The 16,396-nt window shown below is 35.0% G+C and overlaps 1 protein-coding gene across 1 annotated transcript in view; it reads right to left on the bottom strand.

Moving 5' to 3' along the window:
• Window positions 1-348: 348 nt before the first annotated feature.
• Window positions 349-16,396, bottom strand: part of ENPEP (glutamyl aminopeptidase (aminopeptidase A)) — an 82,789-nt gene continuing 66,741 nt past the window's right edge. The window contains exons 14-20 of the mRNA XM_011999061.1: window positions 14,606-14,756; window positions 13,463-13,536; window positions 13,249-13,353; window positions 12,995-13,165; window positions 9,445-9,585; window positions 2,917-2,995; window positions 349-1,245 (exon numbers count right to left, since the gene is read on the bottom strand). Coding sequence (XP_011854451.1) covers window positions 1,093-1,245; window positions 2,917-2,995; window positions 9,445-9,585; window positions 12,995-13,165; window positions 13,249-13,353; window positions 13,463-13,536; window positions 14,606-14,756 — 874 coding nt within the window. The 3' untranslated portion in view covers window positions 349-1,092. The remainder of the gene's footprint in view (window positions 1,246-2,916; window positions 2,996-9,444; window positions 9,586-12,994; window positions 13,166-13,248; window positions 13,354-13,462; window positions 13,537-14,605; window positions 14,757-16,396) is intronic.

A 16,396-nucleotide genomic window follows, 5' to 3' on the forward strand; every position in this document is an offset into this window, starting at 1 on the left:
TCAGTGCTATTCTGTATGGATTAGGATCTAAGGGTTTATACATAGAATTGATCTATAAGGAGATATATGCTCAGACATGCAGAGTCATGCTGGGGATGCCCACGGGTCTCCCCATTTTCACACTTAGATTGCTAGGTGAAGTCAAAGCTAAATTCTAATTCCATTTAGTTTTAAGAAATAATCTGCCTTCTCTCTTTCCTGAACAGTTTCCAATTATTTAGCTTTTTTCCTCTAAAATCCATGGAGCAGAGTTAAGCACTATGTTCCCTTTAATTTCATAGCATATTTGAAGGAGCTTTGTAAGGAATAGAGCAAGATAAGAGAGTACCAAGCATGAAAAAGGCCAGATTCTTGAATCATATTTGCAATGTGTTAAATTATATGGGGAACACTGCAGTCATTTTTATTCAAGAGTAAAGTGACACTGGAAAACAATACTTTTTCAAGATAATCATTTAGGTTTATTTTTAAAAGGAGAGGAGAGTTCTCTTGTTGATTTTATAAGAGCAAAGGCAACAGTCAGCCATTCTTTTGGCTAATTCATGCGATCCTCCAGTAAAACTTAAGCCCAGGTTACTTTGGTAGGATTTAAAGTAGTAAGACATATGTGAATAAAATGATATTAGGTCTGTGTAATTCTGAATAATAAAATAAAGATTAAGATGGTAATATTGGTCCCTCAAGTACTGGTATTTAAACTTTAAAAATCAATCAAGAGAGAAGATTAAGTGGTGTTTCTTTGGTACTAAAAATGTAAAGCTAAGACCAAATTGTTCTACTTCACAGATTTAAGATACAAAGAATGATATTTAAAGATATTAAAATAACTATTACATTATCTTCAGTTTGTAAAGAATCTCCTATGAAGTACACTTAGAAGAAATCCCTGAGTATATTAAATACTCTATTAGTATCTTTCTTCATAAACAAAGAGGAACAATTTAAAGGCTTTGCAAGACATATAAACACAGTGCTTAGTAAAAACATTATCTGTTTATAAGGCTGTCTCCATCATGCTTGTAAATTAGGCCACCAAATGCTTAAGAGGAGAAATAATAGATTCACAAAATTAAACTCTAACATTTGAACACATTAACCACTCTCAAGTAAATTTAAAAACCATTCTCTGATGGTGTTTCTATGTTGTTTTAGCCACTCGATATTGTTTTTCACTGTTTCCAGCACTTGTTGCCTAGGTTTTTCTCCTGCTCCAGCTTGCGGATATTTTGCAAAAAAGCTCTCCATCTAGAAAAGAGAGAGGAGTAATTAGAATTGTCATTTATAGCCAAATTAGTCTTCAAGAATTTCATTCACAAACTGGATTTCTTCCTTCTTACCTAGAAATTCAGTATCACTGTACAACATTGAGCTACACCTCTGGCGCATCATTCAGACTGAACCCATCTCTCAGATTAGCAATTGTTACCCATGGTTTTTGGATCCCTGTGGCATGTCAAGCCAAAATAGGCTCTGATATTTTGGGGAAGGATGGCAGCATGTCAATTGCTAGCATGCCCATTTATGTTTCTGCTGCTTTCTCTATTTTCTCTGAATTCCCCGAAGCGTTCCCTGGAAAGTCTGACCTATGGAGTGATGGTTTTGCTTAGCCTTTCACTCCAGGATTCTGGAGTATTTTAATGTACTTTCAGTTCACTTATTAAGGACTCATAAAACAAATCTTTGTTAAAATTAGTGCCATCCTCCCTCTGACCTCCAAAGCCCTACCCAAACTCAACTATACTAGGATTATTTGCTATAAAAATAAGAATAATTTGGTTTTTAACGTACAGAAAACTCTTAGCATTCTAATATCTAACACACAGATATTGAAACTTCATACAATCTCTACTTGTTCAACATTAACAGACCTTTCCTCCTTTGGACTTTAGATATTTGAAACCTGAAGGATTTGAGATTAGTTTTGAAATTGCAAAACTATGAATTCTGAATGGAATCAAATCTTGATCAACTTATTCCAGAGTTACGTTTACAGGAGAGGCGAGACTTTCTGCCCATGCTTTCGTGAGCTAAACTGTCTGGTGTGGCCTTCTCAGCACCCCCGGCCTCAACTTTCTCAGCTTTTAAACTGTCTTAGAGGTTCTTTGAATTATTTTATGTTTAGAAAATAAATAGGCGTACATTTTATTAGATACAAGAATTATTTCTCAATTCACTATGTATACTTATCCAGATAAATAAAAACATGTTTACACTTTAAATGTATACAATTAAAAAATACAAAACCAAAAAGAATTCTCTTTCTCATTATCTTCTGTGATTTGAATTCAGAAAATATCATTTCTATTTGGAAAAATAGTTTCATTCTATCCCGTTACTGGGTATATACCCAAAGGATTATAAATCATTCTACTATAAAGACACATGCACATGTGTTTATTGTAGCACTATTTACAATATCAAAGACTTAGAACCAACCCAAATGCCCATCAATGATAGACTGGATAAAGAAAATGTGGCACATATACACCATGGAATACTATGCAGCGATAAAAAAGAATGAGTTCATGTCCTTTGCAGGGACATGGTTGAAACTGGAAACCATCATCCTCAGCAAACTAACGCAGGAACAGAAAACCAAACACTGCATGTTCTCACTCACAAGTGGGAGTTGAACAATGAGAACACATGGACACAGGGAGGGGGACGACACACACCAGGGCCTGTCAGGGTGTGGGGAGAAAGGGGAGGGAGAGCATTAGAACAAATACCTAACACATGGGGGGCTTAAAACCTAGATGGCAGGTTGATAGAGTGAGCAAACCACCATGGCACATGTATACCTATGTAACAAACCTGCACATTCTGCACATGTATCCCAGAACTTAAAGTACAATTTTTTTAAAGTGTTTCATTCTGTTCTTTCTTGGACAAATGCAGAGGAATTTATCTTTATACCTGCCACAGTTGCAGTTCAGTGTTGAATGGCTCTGCTATTGTGACAATTCGGCCAAGGTTTCTGTTATTGAGTGTAAATCTGGAGAGAAATTTAGAGGAAAAGGAAGTGTAAGTGCTCAGAATGTTACATATTTTCTCTAAATGCAGATGTTTCCTTCTTATTTCATAGTTTGTAAAAGTAACTTTCAAAGTAAGCAAAACACAGTAAGAAAACCCATTTTACTTCAAATCATTAAATTCAAGATAAATTCTTAGTAAATTCTGCGCTTCTTTTTGTAGACAAATTGACACAATCCTCTCAGATATGGAAGACTGCTTGTTGTCATCCCCAAATCTTTTCTTTTTTTTCTGCACACATGAGCACTCTGCTAGAGACTTTCTCAGGCTCTCTCATAGCTAGGTGTCCACAGGTAATCAATTCTTACCAACAGAACATTAGCACAACGTTCAACTGCAGCCTCTTTGCTTAAATAAAGGGAAATTGCTTGCCCAGACTTCTTGGTTTTTTTCTCCCGTTCCTCCAAGCTAGAACATGGACATACCAGTGATACGGCTTCAGCCATGCAGATAGGATACTGGCCTGGCCTCACAAAGCAGAACCACACTCACAACTTGAACCACTCACTTCAGGAGTCTCACCGTAGTGAGAACTAATTACCCACACACGCCCTTTCAGCGGCTGCCTTTCTATGTTTCCGTTATGGCAGAACACCTCCAGCATCGTTATCCTAATACTCTATGCATCTTCCTGCTGGTACTGAAATTTAAATATAGGCTATTTATTCTGCTTTCAAAAAGCTTTATTAGTTGCTGGCATGTGGGAGTTATGATCTATATCAGTCTGCCTAAGCAAAGAAACCTAAAGCTAAGTTCCAAGATAGAATTTTAAAGATGATACAATGAGAACACTTGGACACAGGAAGGAGAACATCACACACCGGGGCTTGCTGTGGGGTGGAGGGAGGGGGGATAGCATTACGAGATATACCTGATGTAAATGATGAGTTAATGGGTGCAGCACACCAACATGGCACATGTATACATATGTAACAAACCTGCACATTGTGCACATGTACCCTAGAACTTAAAGTATATATAAAAAAAGATGATATTCTATCCCTGTTCTTTTTGCATTTTCTTTCATAAAGAGCAAGAATGAGAAGTTTCCTTATAGACCACAAATGGCTGTGATAGAGGTAAAAAAATCTCATCACAACTAGTCACAGTGCAAGAAACCCACAAAATTATGTATAAACCTTAAACCCCTGGAATGTTGAGGAGGGACACAAGAAAATATGTACACAGCAATAGGATAAATTTTACATTTAAAAATTATTACAGGCCGGGTGCAGTGGCCCACGCCTGTAATCCCAGCACTTTGCTAGGTCAAGGTGGACAGATGGCTTGAGGTCAGGAGTTCGAGCCCACCATGGGCAACATGGTGAGCCCCATCTCTAACAAAAATACAAAAAGTAGCTGGGCACGTGGTGGTGTGCGTCCCACAAGTAGTCACAGCTACTTGCTGGGCTGAGGCGGGAGGATTGCTTGAACCGGGGAGGTCGAGGCTGCAGTGAACCAAGATCGTGCCACTGCACTCCAGCCTGGGTGACAGAGTGAGACCTTGTCTCAAAAAAAAATTTATATAGCTATATATATATAGTACATATATATAATTTTATATAAATATTAAATGTTTCCCTTCATATATATACACACACATATATGCAAAAGCAGAAATCATGAAGATAAAAGCTGATAGTTTGTTTTATGCAAATTAAAAATTTTATACTGAGCTGGGAGGTGATGGTTTGCCCTTGTAATCCCTGTGACTTGGGAAGCTGAGATGGGAGGATCCACTGAGCTGAAGAGTTCAAGACTAGTCTGGGCAGCAAAAGAGTTTTATACAAACACACACACACACACACACACAATCCTACCATATACAAAATTAAAAGCCAAATACTAATTGAGAACAAATCGTTGTAACATATATGATAAAGAGCAAATATTTTTGCCATGTAAAGAACCCTTCCAAATTGGTAACAGGGAGAAATATGCCAGCATGAATTTAGCAAAGGAATGAAAATGTACCAATGGGAAAAGAATAAAATATTCTAGTAATCAAGCATGATTTCAGCGTACCAGGCCGTGCCCACTCTTATCACAGACGCCACTGAATTTAAAGCCAATATGTTTTTCATCCCTAATGTCATCAGTCATTATCTAAAATGTGATTCTGAGGCATTAGTAACGCTGCCCCTAAATGCATGTACTTTCTTGCCTCTGACACATTTCCTAAATCTCCCCAGGCCCTCAAATCCTTTCACCTAGCCTTTACACCTAGTTCCTTTACAGAGAACATTACTTCTCATTCTCATTTAGAGAATGTTTATATTCCCACAACCTTTGTAGCATCAGGTCAGGAAATGGAGTCAGTGTGCTCATGCTCCCCATTGCTGCTTCCAGACCAGCACTCCTCCACCCTCTTTAAAAACCTCTGTTCCCTTATGTTATTCCCTCACATTTAATGATACATTTTGGTACCTCACTCCTCCAAGCCATGCCATCATCCTAGGTAATTTCCAGGTCCACACAGATGAATGATATACCATCTCTTCTTTTAGTTCTTTAACCTTATTTTCAATGATATTTTCTTCACTCGACTTCAGCTACCAAACTCCTATGATACTTTGTGATCATCCATAAGTCATCTGCCTCTAAAATTGTTAATTTATTCACCCTCTATGGCATGTTATATCTTTCAGTTTCCACTGTGACTGTTCTTTCACTTTACCTGGATTTCTGGTCCTTTGACTATCCCCACCCCTACTATCTCTTAAACCATCAGTTTTTCCTTTTCTTTCATTTATTTCTTTATGTAGTTCAGATGGTCTACCATTTTGAATAACATTTTTGCCTAAGACCCGAACTTTTTTATACTTTAATAATTTATGTCTAATAAAGTATACATGTATTTGTGTGACTCTTTACTTAAAATTTGTCTCTACTCAAAGCTTCATGAGGACAGAGAACCAGGTCTGTTTCTCCTTACTATTGCATCCCCAATGCCAGTCATAATGCCTAGCACAGAGTAGGCGCTCCACAATATTTACTGGATGAAAGAAATGTAATTTAAAATGAGATATCAGTTTTCATATATTCAATTAGCAAAGATACATAAAAATAACAACACCAAGCATTGAAAAGGGTTGGGAAAATAGGCAGTTACTAGCAAAATTTTTTAGAATGGTAATTCTGCAACATTTATCAGAAACCCTAAAAATAAACACATCTTTTCACCCAGTAGTATTACTTCTACTATTACTTGTATTCTAAAAAAATTGTCAAGGACATTAAAAAAAACAGCAAAGGATTCAGTGTAAAAGACTGTTCATCAATACACTACGTACAGTTGTAGGGAACAGTTCTATTGTCCAACATACAGGGATTGGCTAAGTAAACTAAGATATATGTACAAATTGAAACATTATTAAGCCATTCAAAATAACATTGAAGATGCACACTTAAAGACGTGAAAAAACACCCACAATATAGGATGATGAGAAAAAAAGCAAATTATAAACCATATTTATAATATGTTTCCATTTCTGTAAATTAAGTAAACAGACATAGAAAAACTCAAGGAGAAACAGTAATATGACAATAGGAGTTATTTCTTGGTGGTTGCATTACAAGTAATTTTTATACTCATTTTTGCTTATATGCATTGTGCAAAAAACACCTATCAGTTTTACAATAAGAAAATAGGAATTTAAAAAAGCAAATCACACTGAGTTGCTTTGATGAGATTCTATAGATTCAAAGAAAGCCTGCTAATTGCAGCTAATAAAACAGTTTTTTCAGTGACCTTCTATAATTTCTGTAATTTTTTTTTGTTTTGTCTAAAGGACATATTTAGAAATTAGCAATGAACATACTGAGTGAAAATTGCAACTACTTGTTTAAATACCAGAAAGGCCAGAACAAAATATGTACATCCCAGTAAACTAGTATCATATAAAGCATAGAAAATAAGGGAAAATATACTGCTTGCTTATCATATTGTTTATTTTTGAAAACTCAAATAAGGATCTAATTATATTTTAAACAATTTGAAAAAAATTGTACATATATTGTCTTCTTGGATTCAATATTTATACAAGTATTATTACATTATCCAAAAGAAATAATTTTAATACACACAAAACTTTGAAGTGCTTATTAAATTGTTTAGTTTATGAGGTAGTATTTGAAGGGTTTCAATCATGTCCTATTGACTTAATTTTTCATCTACCGTCATAAGCTAAAATCACACCACATTATTATTGAGTCAACTCAACTTCACCGTTTCATCTAAGAGTTTATTGGAAGAAACAAAAGCAAAGAATAATTTCTGAAGTATCTTTGGGACTTTGCGGTTAAGTCTCAAACTGGCAAGGGCATTAGTAGTGTGGCCATCAGTTGTCATAAAAATCACATGACAAAAGCTTTATTTAAATAAAAGCTTATTTATTTCAGGATGACAATAAATTGTTCAGAAATGGAGATTGTAAAACTATTCATCCTGAAATCTGGCAAACATTCAAGTGTTTGGAAATATTTGGATACAGTTTGGCTCATTTTTGTTTAATTTTTATTATCCAATTTTCAAGGGGAAATTCTGCTTATTCAAGCCAAGTACAATTAATATTGGGTGTTTGTGTGTATTAGACATGAGGTTATTATGAAATTTTATGTTTGGGTCATTTGAAATAATATCTCATGAGAATGAGATCATTAGATTATGAAGAAATGCTAAAAGCCTTTGTCAAAAGTTGTGGAGTACTTCTGGAAATAGTTTATCTTCTTTTTTTTAATCTTGAAAAACAATCAATTTATCAGGCCTAATACATTTATTTTAAGGCCATACGTATATGAACTTTATGACAAGGTAAAACCTATTTTTTTTCTACTTTTTAATTTTCTTGAAGTGTAACAACTAATTTTTAAAAATGAAAAATGCATTATTTGAAATAAATCACAGCAAAGCTACTCAAATAGGCCTTGAGAAATATTTATTCAATAAATGATAAGTTAATGGCCATTTTATTACGCAAAATAAAACATTATTTACTTATCTTTTCATAATAACTCAAAAGTAAATTTTGTGCTTCATCTACATAGGTTTCTTGCACCATACACCACAAAAAAAGAGATAGTTTTATGGTCTTTTCAATTAAAACAAAATATGCAGTATTTATCACTAGCCATGTATTTTTCAAAATGGAGAGTATTACCTTGCATGATATAAACTGTTACATCTAGATAATAACATATTCTTAATAGCTAGATTCATTCATTCTAAATTAAGCATTTCATTTAAACAATCATAAAAGATGAACAATGCACATGAGTGCACGCACACACACACACACTCACATGCACACCAACCAGTCTTCATAGAGATCGATGAACAGTGACACTCCAATAGTTACAAGAATAGAAAAGGTAAAAATTTATCACAAACAGGCAGAAGTGATGCAGTGTATTTTGGTTGGGAGCTAGAGATAGAATCTGAATCTCAGAAGGAAAAGAAATGTAAATGGAGATAATAGCACTCTGGTGAGTTGTGGGGTGGAAAAGAGAAAATAATTAAAAGTTATCATTGCAGTTGGTATTTCTCATAAGGCAGTCATTATCAATGAGGCAGTGCTGCTGGATTGACAGGAGAGATTAAGAGGCGGGTAACACAGGCTATTTCCTAATGTAGGGATTACAGATGGTAAAGGTCTTTTCATCAATGTTTATACATTTATTTGGGACATATGTTAATTCTATTTTATAGAATTATTTATACATATTATTCTATTTTATACTCTGTCAAAGAACTGCCTTTTGGATGGAAATTGTGCATTATATTTAGAGTATCAGAACCAAGAGCAGCAATATTTCTTCTGCACAAGGCTGAAGAAATATGAAGTTTGGAAAAGCATCTCTTTAACTGATTTTGCTTTTGTCCTTGCTGTTTCCCATTTAAAAACTTCTATTGCCTAGGAAATATAATTCCCTTTTAAGAACCATTCAAAATACTTGAACTTTCATTGTCTGGTCAGATAGGTAATAGTTATCACCCATATAAGCTCAGTATGATATAGAACTCTAATTTGAACCCAGATCCAATAATTTTTACCTAGCTTTCATCGAATATTAATTGAGAACTAAATAGGTGCCTGGCATTATGCTAGGTATTAACACAACAGGCAGAATTGTATTAACGTGTTTTAACCAAACTAAAAATAATGCAATTTAGTCTTCCAGATCTCAGAATCCTATAGGTCAGTTGAAACAATAATTTCCAGAAAAAAACTGTTCTTAAAATTAACTAGTACATTGCTTCCCTGGAAGGACAATACCATGATCCTTTACCTCTAATAATATGCCATTTTAGATATTGTATAGATGTCAGGGACGGTGGCCCAAAGAAAAATGGAGGAACCAGTAGATAGTATGAAACAAAGAGAACAGCAGGCCATTATCAGATCATCCCACCTGTTGACTAGATAGTCCCAGTTGAGTTGTATCCAATTCCAGGCCATGTTCTTCCCATAGCTGTTATATGAGATATATCGAATGACTGTAAACACATCCTGAGTTTTAATAAGGTTTGTGTCCTTGAGCAAATCCAAATACCTAAGAGAAGCCAAACAGAAAAACAATTCAAAGTGAACTTATAATGTTCACCCTTAGCTAAATTCCAATACAAAATAGTTTTCATGCCAGCAATTCAATTCTTGAGGTATCAACTGACAAAGTTAATTAAATATGACAAATGATGAAAGACAACTTGAAATTTTCTGATATGCTTAACTGTTTTTAAAGAACAACCTATGATTTTAAAGACTAGTGGACTGTAAATTATAAAAACATTTAAAATTAAATTATTTTAGAAGCATCAAAAACCATTTTAAAACACAGAATTTTAACCATTAATATTTTAAAACAGCATTTATTGAATAGACTACTTCACACACTTCCCTATTATCCAGCTGGATTTTTAAAAGAAGCCAGTAAATTAAGAGAATGTATCTATGCTCTTATATTCTATAGGAGGGCAGTTGTTTGCTCTTCCCTAGATTGTAAGAAATAATCCTATAATGTAACCTATATGGTTATATTAGTTGACAATAATTAAGAACACAAATAAGTACAAGATAAATTAAATGACTAAATGGATAGGTTTAATTGTATGCCATGGCTATACCTAGAGTAGCATTTCTAGCCCAAGACCTTACAAGTGTATATTTTATTGAAAAAGTGTTTCCAAATAAGGTCAGCACACATTTTATTCACTGTGACAAGGGAACCTCAAAAACAGATGTCTACTACTGATAGATTAGATGTATTTTCATGTTACTGAAGTCTTGCTGCCCCATGGCATCCTACCCATTGGCTTAATTCCTTTGTATCTTTAGGAGGATATAAGATAATTACTACAACAAACGGATCACTGTTCAACTTGAGTTGTGAGCCTTTGAGAGTCAGCCTTTGTCAAAGAGAAAAGATATTTCTAAATTATGTATGTTTTTATTAACATACTTGACATAGAAATTTACCCTAAATGAGACTGGAGAAAACTCAAGCTTAAACAAAGTCCATGCCACATGGGAAACTGGAAAACACAACCCCTTAAGAACAGGTCTGTAGTTCAGCATGTACATTTGCACTATGCCAAAATGGCATGGGAGAGTGATAGTACATCATAGCATAGACAAGGTGAGGTGAATATATGAATGAGTTTAAGCTAACGACCCTGGTTCCTTTGACTTGTGGGTCCTGTTTATGGGGTCCTATCAGTTTCTTCAGCCTAGCAATAAGAGGCAGGGATGCTGGAAGACATGATGGGAAAACAAAAATACCATACATACAGCACAGGTACTTCATGAACAGAAGCAAGTGACTGGGACCACTGCTTTCATCTCTGGATGACAGATAGTGTACCAGAAGGTAAAATGTGATCAATGAAAACTCAGTGGACTCTGGCCCAGACCAAAATAGGTAAACACCTTAAGGCCAAAGCAGCAAAAATCAGAGGTCTCTTTCTCCATCACCACAAAGGTGGCATGTCTCCCTATGCAGAAGGAGCATGAGGTAGGGAAGGAACTCTAGAAGACTGAACATTTACTCCAAGAGACTATTTAAATGAGAATTCTAGTTTAACGACTCATTTAAAAACTAGACGGGCAGACAAAAATAGTCAACATCAGTTGTTCTGCCTCTCACGGGTTCATCACCCAGCAGTGTGAGAACTCTTGGGAATAACCAGATAGAAAATCAAGGTCCTACATTTTCTTTGCACTTGCAGTTGTGTGGATAAATCTACTTATATGAAAATACAACGTATTGATCACATGTTTCAAATAAGAAAGGAATTCCAAGGACGCTCGTACTGCAGCCTGGACTTGCTACAGAATCTTCTTTTATTCTGGTCATTATTTGAAACTGGAAGACTTTGTAAATGGTTAAGGTAACATACTCAAATGTGAGATATACTGCTTCCAAAATTAAAAAAAAAAGATTACTAAACCCACTAAAATAATCTTTTTCTGTGGCATGTCAGTCAAGGTGCAACAAATTTCTTTTACTTTGGAGGGAATATTATGATGTGCTCTAACCTATTGAACTTCCAGAAACTGCACTAAAGTGGTGGGATCCTGAATTTTTATGCAATTTATCTTTCATCCCCCAGTTCACAAGGTTCTTAGTAAGGCATCTAAAGTACTTGCTAATTTTCTTACCAGATAACAATCAGCACAATGCCATCAAAGTAATGAATTAGTGATGTTTTGTGAAATGTGAAAATGATCAAGTTCTTTTTTTTTTTTTAAAATAGATACGAGGTCTCACTATGTTGCCAAAGTTGGTCTTGACCTCCTGGGCTCAAGAAAACCTCCTACCTCGGCCTCCCAAAGTGCTGGGATTATAGGCACCAGCCACTGTGCCCAGCCAAGATGATCAAGTTCTTGATGAACTGTCATGGCAGAGAGCAGGAGAATTAATACATAGCCCTGAGGTAAGAGGCTGAAGGTATATTATTGGCTTTACCTGGTAAAAGCAAACTGCTTCTGGTTATCCTTTTAAATTGGTATTGCATTGTAATTTACTATTTACATTCTGCCTCTCCCATGAAGCTGTAAGTATCTCAAGGATAGATGTCATTTTTATTCATGTTTTATTCATTTTTATTTCCACAATCTACATATCTATACATAGAAAGGACACCATAAGTGTTGGTTAAATAAATGAAGTAAATAACTCAGACACTATAACTAAGCAAAAAATGAATTAAGGAAGAAGCCTGTTGATTTCGAGTATAAATGCAGAGTGGGAAATGAGTCATAGATGAGCTTCAAGTGGTCTTTGCGCCTTCTGAGTAAAGTGTAAATACATTTGCGGCAGACACTCCTCTTTCTCTAATCACAGAGACCAGTTTTGCTCTGATACCATTAGATATCCTTGACCTTAGGTAAAGCAGACTTCTACCCCAGTCCCAGATAATTCTAATGGGCTCAAATCAGCCAAAGGAATTCAAGTTCACCCTAGTGAGCAAAGGATCAAGTAATAGTCCCAGAGTGTGGGCCACAATGATGAAGGGTGACCCAGTTCTGGATTATGAGGGGAATTGGAGACAATTGTCCTGTTGGCATAAAAAACAGAGCCTGTGAGGAAACTCTTTTGCTCCTGTCCTACCTCCATTACACATGTTTGTGTAAAAACAAAATGTTTCAAGCTCTGTAAGTCATGAGACATCCAACATGTCGATCATGGAAAATCAGAAAGAGAAGAGCCTGGGTCCTGAGTGAAAATGTTGAGCCACTGCATACAACTAGAAGCTACCTACCTCCAGAATGTTTTCATATGAGATTACATTTCCTTATTGTTTAGGCCAGTCTTATATGGATATTTTGTTTCTTGCAGGGAAAATAATTTTTATCGATATTTTTGACAACAAAACATCATACTTTAATCAGACTCTTAAAGAGACTGTGACACATAAACTATTAAATACCATTTATATATGTGAAATAAAAGCCCAACTTACCTTGACAAAAGAGTAACGTTCTTCACTGATGCTAATCCATAAAGCAGTTTTTCTTTTTCTTGAGCTAATGAAGTTTTCTGGTATTGCTCAAGAGTGTAGTTCCATGAAATCTCATTGCCAGAGTTCTGCATCCCATACCGATACACTAGAAGCCTGAGATTTACGGGAAGACTAGAAGAAGAAACAGTGTTTCAGAGATTTCAACTACTCTTTTCTCAATTGTGTCTTCTAAACATAAAAATGTGAGTAATCACCTTACGGTCCCATTCAGCCACTGTTCAAATAAAAAGGAAGCATTGTTCAAGGCTTCTCTGTCTCCCACTTTGCACGCAAACCCTAACACGGAGGAACGGAGTAACCTTAAACAACAAACACACACAAATCCAGGGCCTTAAGCACTTTTCAACAAGTCTTAAAACAAAAAACAAATGTTAAATGAATTTTAGTTGTTAAAAAGTGAGAAATAACTTTGTGACATGGTCTCCAGCATCATTCCATCCCAGAGAATCTGCAATAGGCTTCACTTGACCTTGGAAATATTCCTGAAATAAAAGCATAATAAAAGCATAATTTACTTGGAAGTATTCCTGAAATAAAAGCATAAATTATTACTTAATTTACTACGTATCAGTAGTATCCCAATTATTATACTCAGCACCCCCTATTATAATCGGTTTTCCTACAAATTCAGAGAACTTGCGCTTGTCCTTAAAATAACAATGTATTCGATTTTTTCACATTGCAATTTTGCCTCAATCCTGAAAAATATAAACCACCCTGGACCTTCCTGTAATGTTTTACACAAGTTTGGGCAAGGCCTTTTAACCCCTAGTTCTTAGTTAACATATGTAATAAATAGGAAAACACTCAACATACTTTCTGCACTAAGAAGATTGCTTAAGCATATATGAAAAAATAAAAATAACTGATATTTGTATATTGCTTTAGGTTTTACAAAGCACTTTCATATTATTTGATCCTCACTATACCATTACCGTAGGCAGGCAAGGGTTGGCATTCCTAACGTACAAAGGAAATTCAGACTCATAAATGTTAAATCATTTGTTCAAGATCTTTCATTTTGTAAACAGAAGAGCTAGAGATTTGAATCCAGAATTTGTTCAAAAATACGAGTGTCCTACTTATGTGCTACAGAAATCATAAAGCAAGGAAACAGTATTTAGAATGACTACTTATAATAAAATCTCAATGTAGAAATATCAGCAGTAAGAATAAGAAGATATAATACTATGTTTAAGAAGAAGAATTCATTTTAACAAAGATAAAGTCCATTTTTAAAAAGATCTAACTAGTATTTATTGTTTAAAATGTTGTATATTTTAAGTAAAATATTAATTGTTGTATTCCTTCTAACACTAAAATGCACCTAAGTGGTATGTATGCAGAAGCATAAATTCTGATGTACTTCAAATTGAAAAAGAATAGACGGTGTAGCTTTGCTTTGATTAGTCAAGTCATTGCACTTTCTTTTGATTCCACGTGGCAAGCAAACATGGTTTATGTCCCCAGGAGCTCCTTCTCTCAGAAAGCATCCTATTCTACTAATGGTTAAATATTTACTTTGGTAAGATACCATAGCATTAACATCACCTCAATCATAGGATATAGCTCTTTATCATCTTCAAACATGCTAATGATGTAGGTTACAGCTGAAATGACTCTCTGCCATGGTAAAAAATTCTCTTCCTTTTTGAGATACATGGTCAAGTTCAAAGCCACCTTATAATCTAGAAGTTGAGCTCTGAGAAAGACAAAAAACAAAACAAAACAAAACAAAAACCCCACAGTTAATTAAAAATCACAGACTTTAGTTTCCATTTAACTGAAAGGTTTGGCGATCAAAGCATTCCATGTTAATGAGGATTCTTCCATTCAACAATCAAGGAATTGCATTTATTGGTTGAAGCCCAATCAAAAAGTTTTGTCCAAAATTATATAGTTGTGCTTTCATACATTCAATAGTAAGGAGGAAGAAAGGCATTAAGATGTACCTTTGAAAAAGCACAAGAGCAAAATTTCAAATAAAACAAAAGCCATTTAGCTGTATAGTTAATATTCATAAATAGAAACTTTTAAATTCTAGGTTCCCAAGCAGGTTATAACATATAAGCGTACATTATAAATGTATTTTGTTGAAATTATTTACATTTGCTTATGAAGAAGAAACATAAATAACAGTATTCATGAATCCTGAATGCTTAAAACATTCAAATTGAACTTTCATTTTCCTTTATAACATCTTCTTTCTTATCCATTTCCCAGTAATACTCATTAAAAAAGTAAATTTTTCTCTTCTAGAAAATTTTGAAGATATTATCAACATTTCAAAGGTTAAAAAATCAACTTTCTTTTCCTTTCAAAAGAATTTTTGAACCTTTTGAAATCAGCTCAGGTTTCCCACTTCCCTGTCCTGTTTTTTTTTTTTTTTTACTCCCTGTCTCATGAAATTACTCTCTCAAGAAACCACTGGTACAAGAACCTCTATTTCTGACCCTGCTTCTAGGGAACTCAACTCAAGACTGCTAGCATTCTTACACAACTTTGGGTCTCAAAGTCCATTTAAGTCCATAGGCAAAGAGCAATTCTGAAGGCCAGACTTGGTTGAGACTTTTCTTTGTTCAAAAATATTCTGTTTATATAATGAGAGCCCAGCCTGGGGAACTTAAATTATAGAAGTTTACTGTATCTTATAGTGTAGAGAGGTTGGAAGTTACAGCTTAAAATTTCCACCAAATAAAATGGAGAAGAGGACAAAGGTCATATGAGAGCATTCTTGCTCTTCTATATTGGGCTAAGGCACCTAGGAAGGTTGGGGGACTCTTATAGCAGAAGGTTTGTTTTTTGTTTTCCTGAGTGTAATTTGGAAAGACTGCACAGTCCTTCTTAGAGAAGCCTGAGTTAAGTAGTTAAGTATAGTGTCTTGTCAAACATAACTCTCTAGAGGGACAACAAAAATGGTTGAGAGAGGTGCCTGGGTGAGTAGAACTGACCCCATGTACTTGGGTCCTCTGGCAAGTTTTTCAGCTGGTGTGAAGGGCATAAAAAGTTCCCAGCTGTCTAGTCACTCAACTGAACTTGCCAATTAAATTCAGATTTCTGGCTTAAAACAGTCATTTTGCAATTAACTAAATCACCTTTGGATTCTCTTCCCATTCCCCATCTTCTCACTTCCTTTAAGGGAAGTCCATGAGAGGATAGGAAAAGTTGCTTTTAGAGTTCTGTGTTGTTCTCTGGTTATCTCTGCAAACACTTACAAAAATGTTTGTGTCTAAGTCCATGATCTTGGCTTGACTGATGTTCACCTGCTGCTTCTTATTTGCTAACGTGGCTGTTACCTTGGATATCCTTGGAGCCAGGGGTCCTTGAAACCTGGCTGAAATT

Source organism: Mandrillus leucophaeus, unplaced genomic scaffold (genome assembly GCF_000951045.1).
Source record: "Mandrillus leucophaeus isolate KB7577 unplaced genomic scaffold, Mleu.le_1.0 Scaffold1160, whole genome shotgun sequence".
NCBI classification, from domain to species: Eukaryota; Metazoa; Chordata; class Mammalia; order Primates; family Cercopithecidae; genus Mandrillus; species Mandrillus leucophaeus.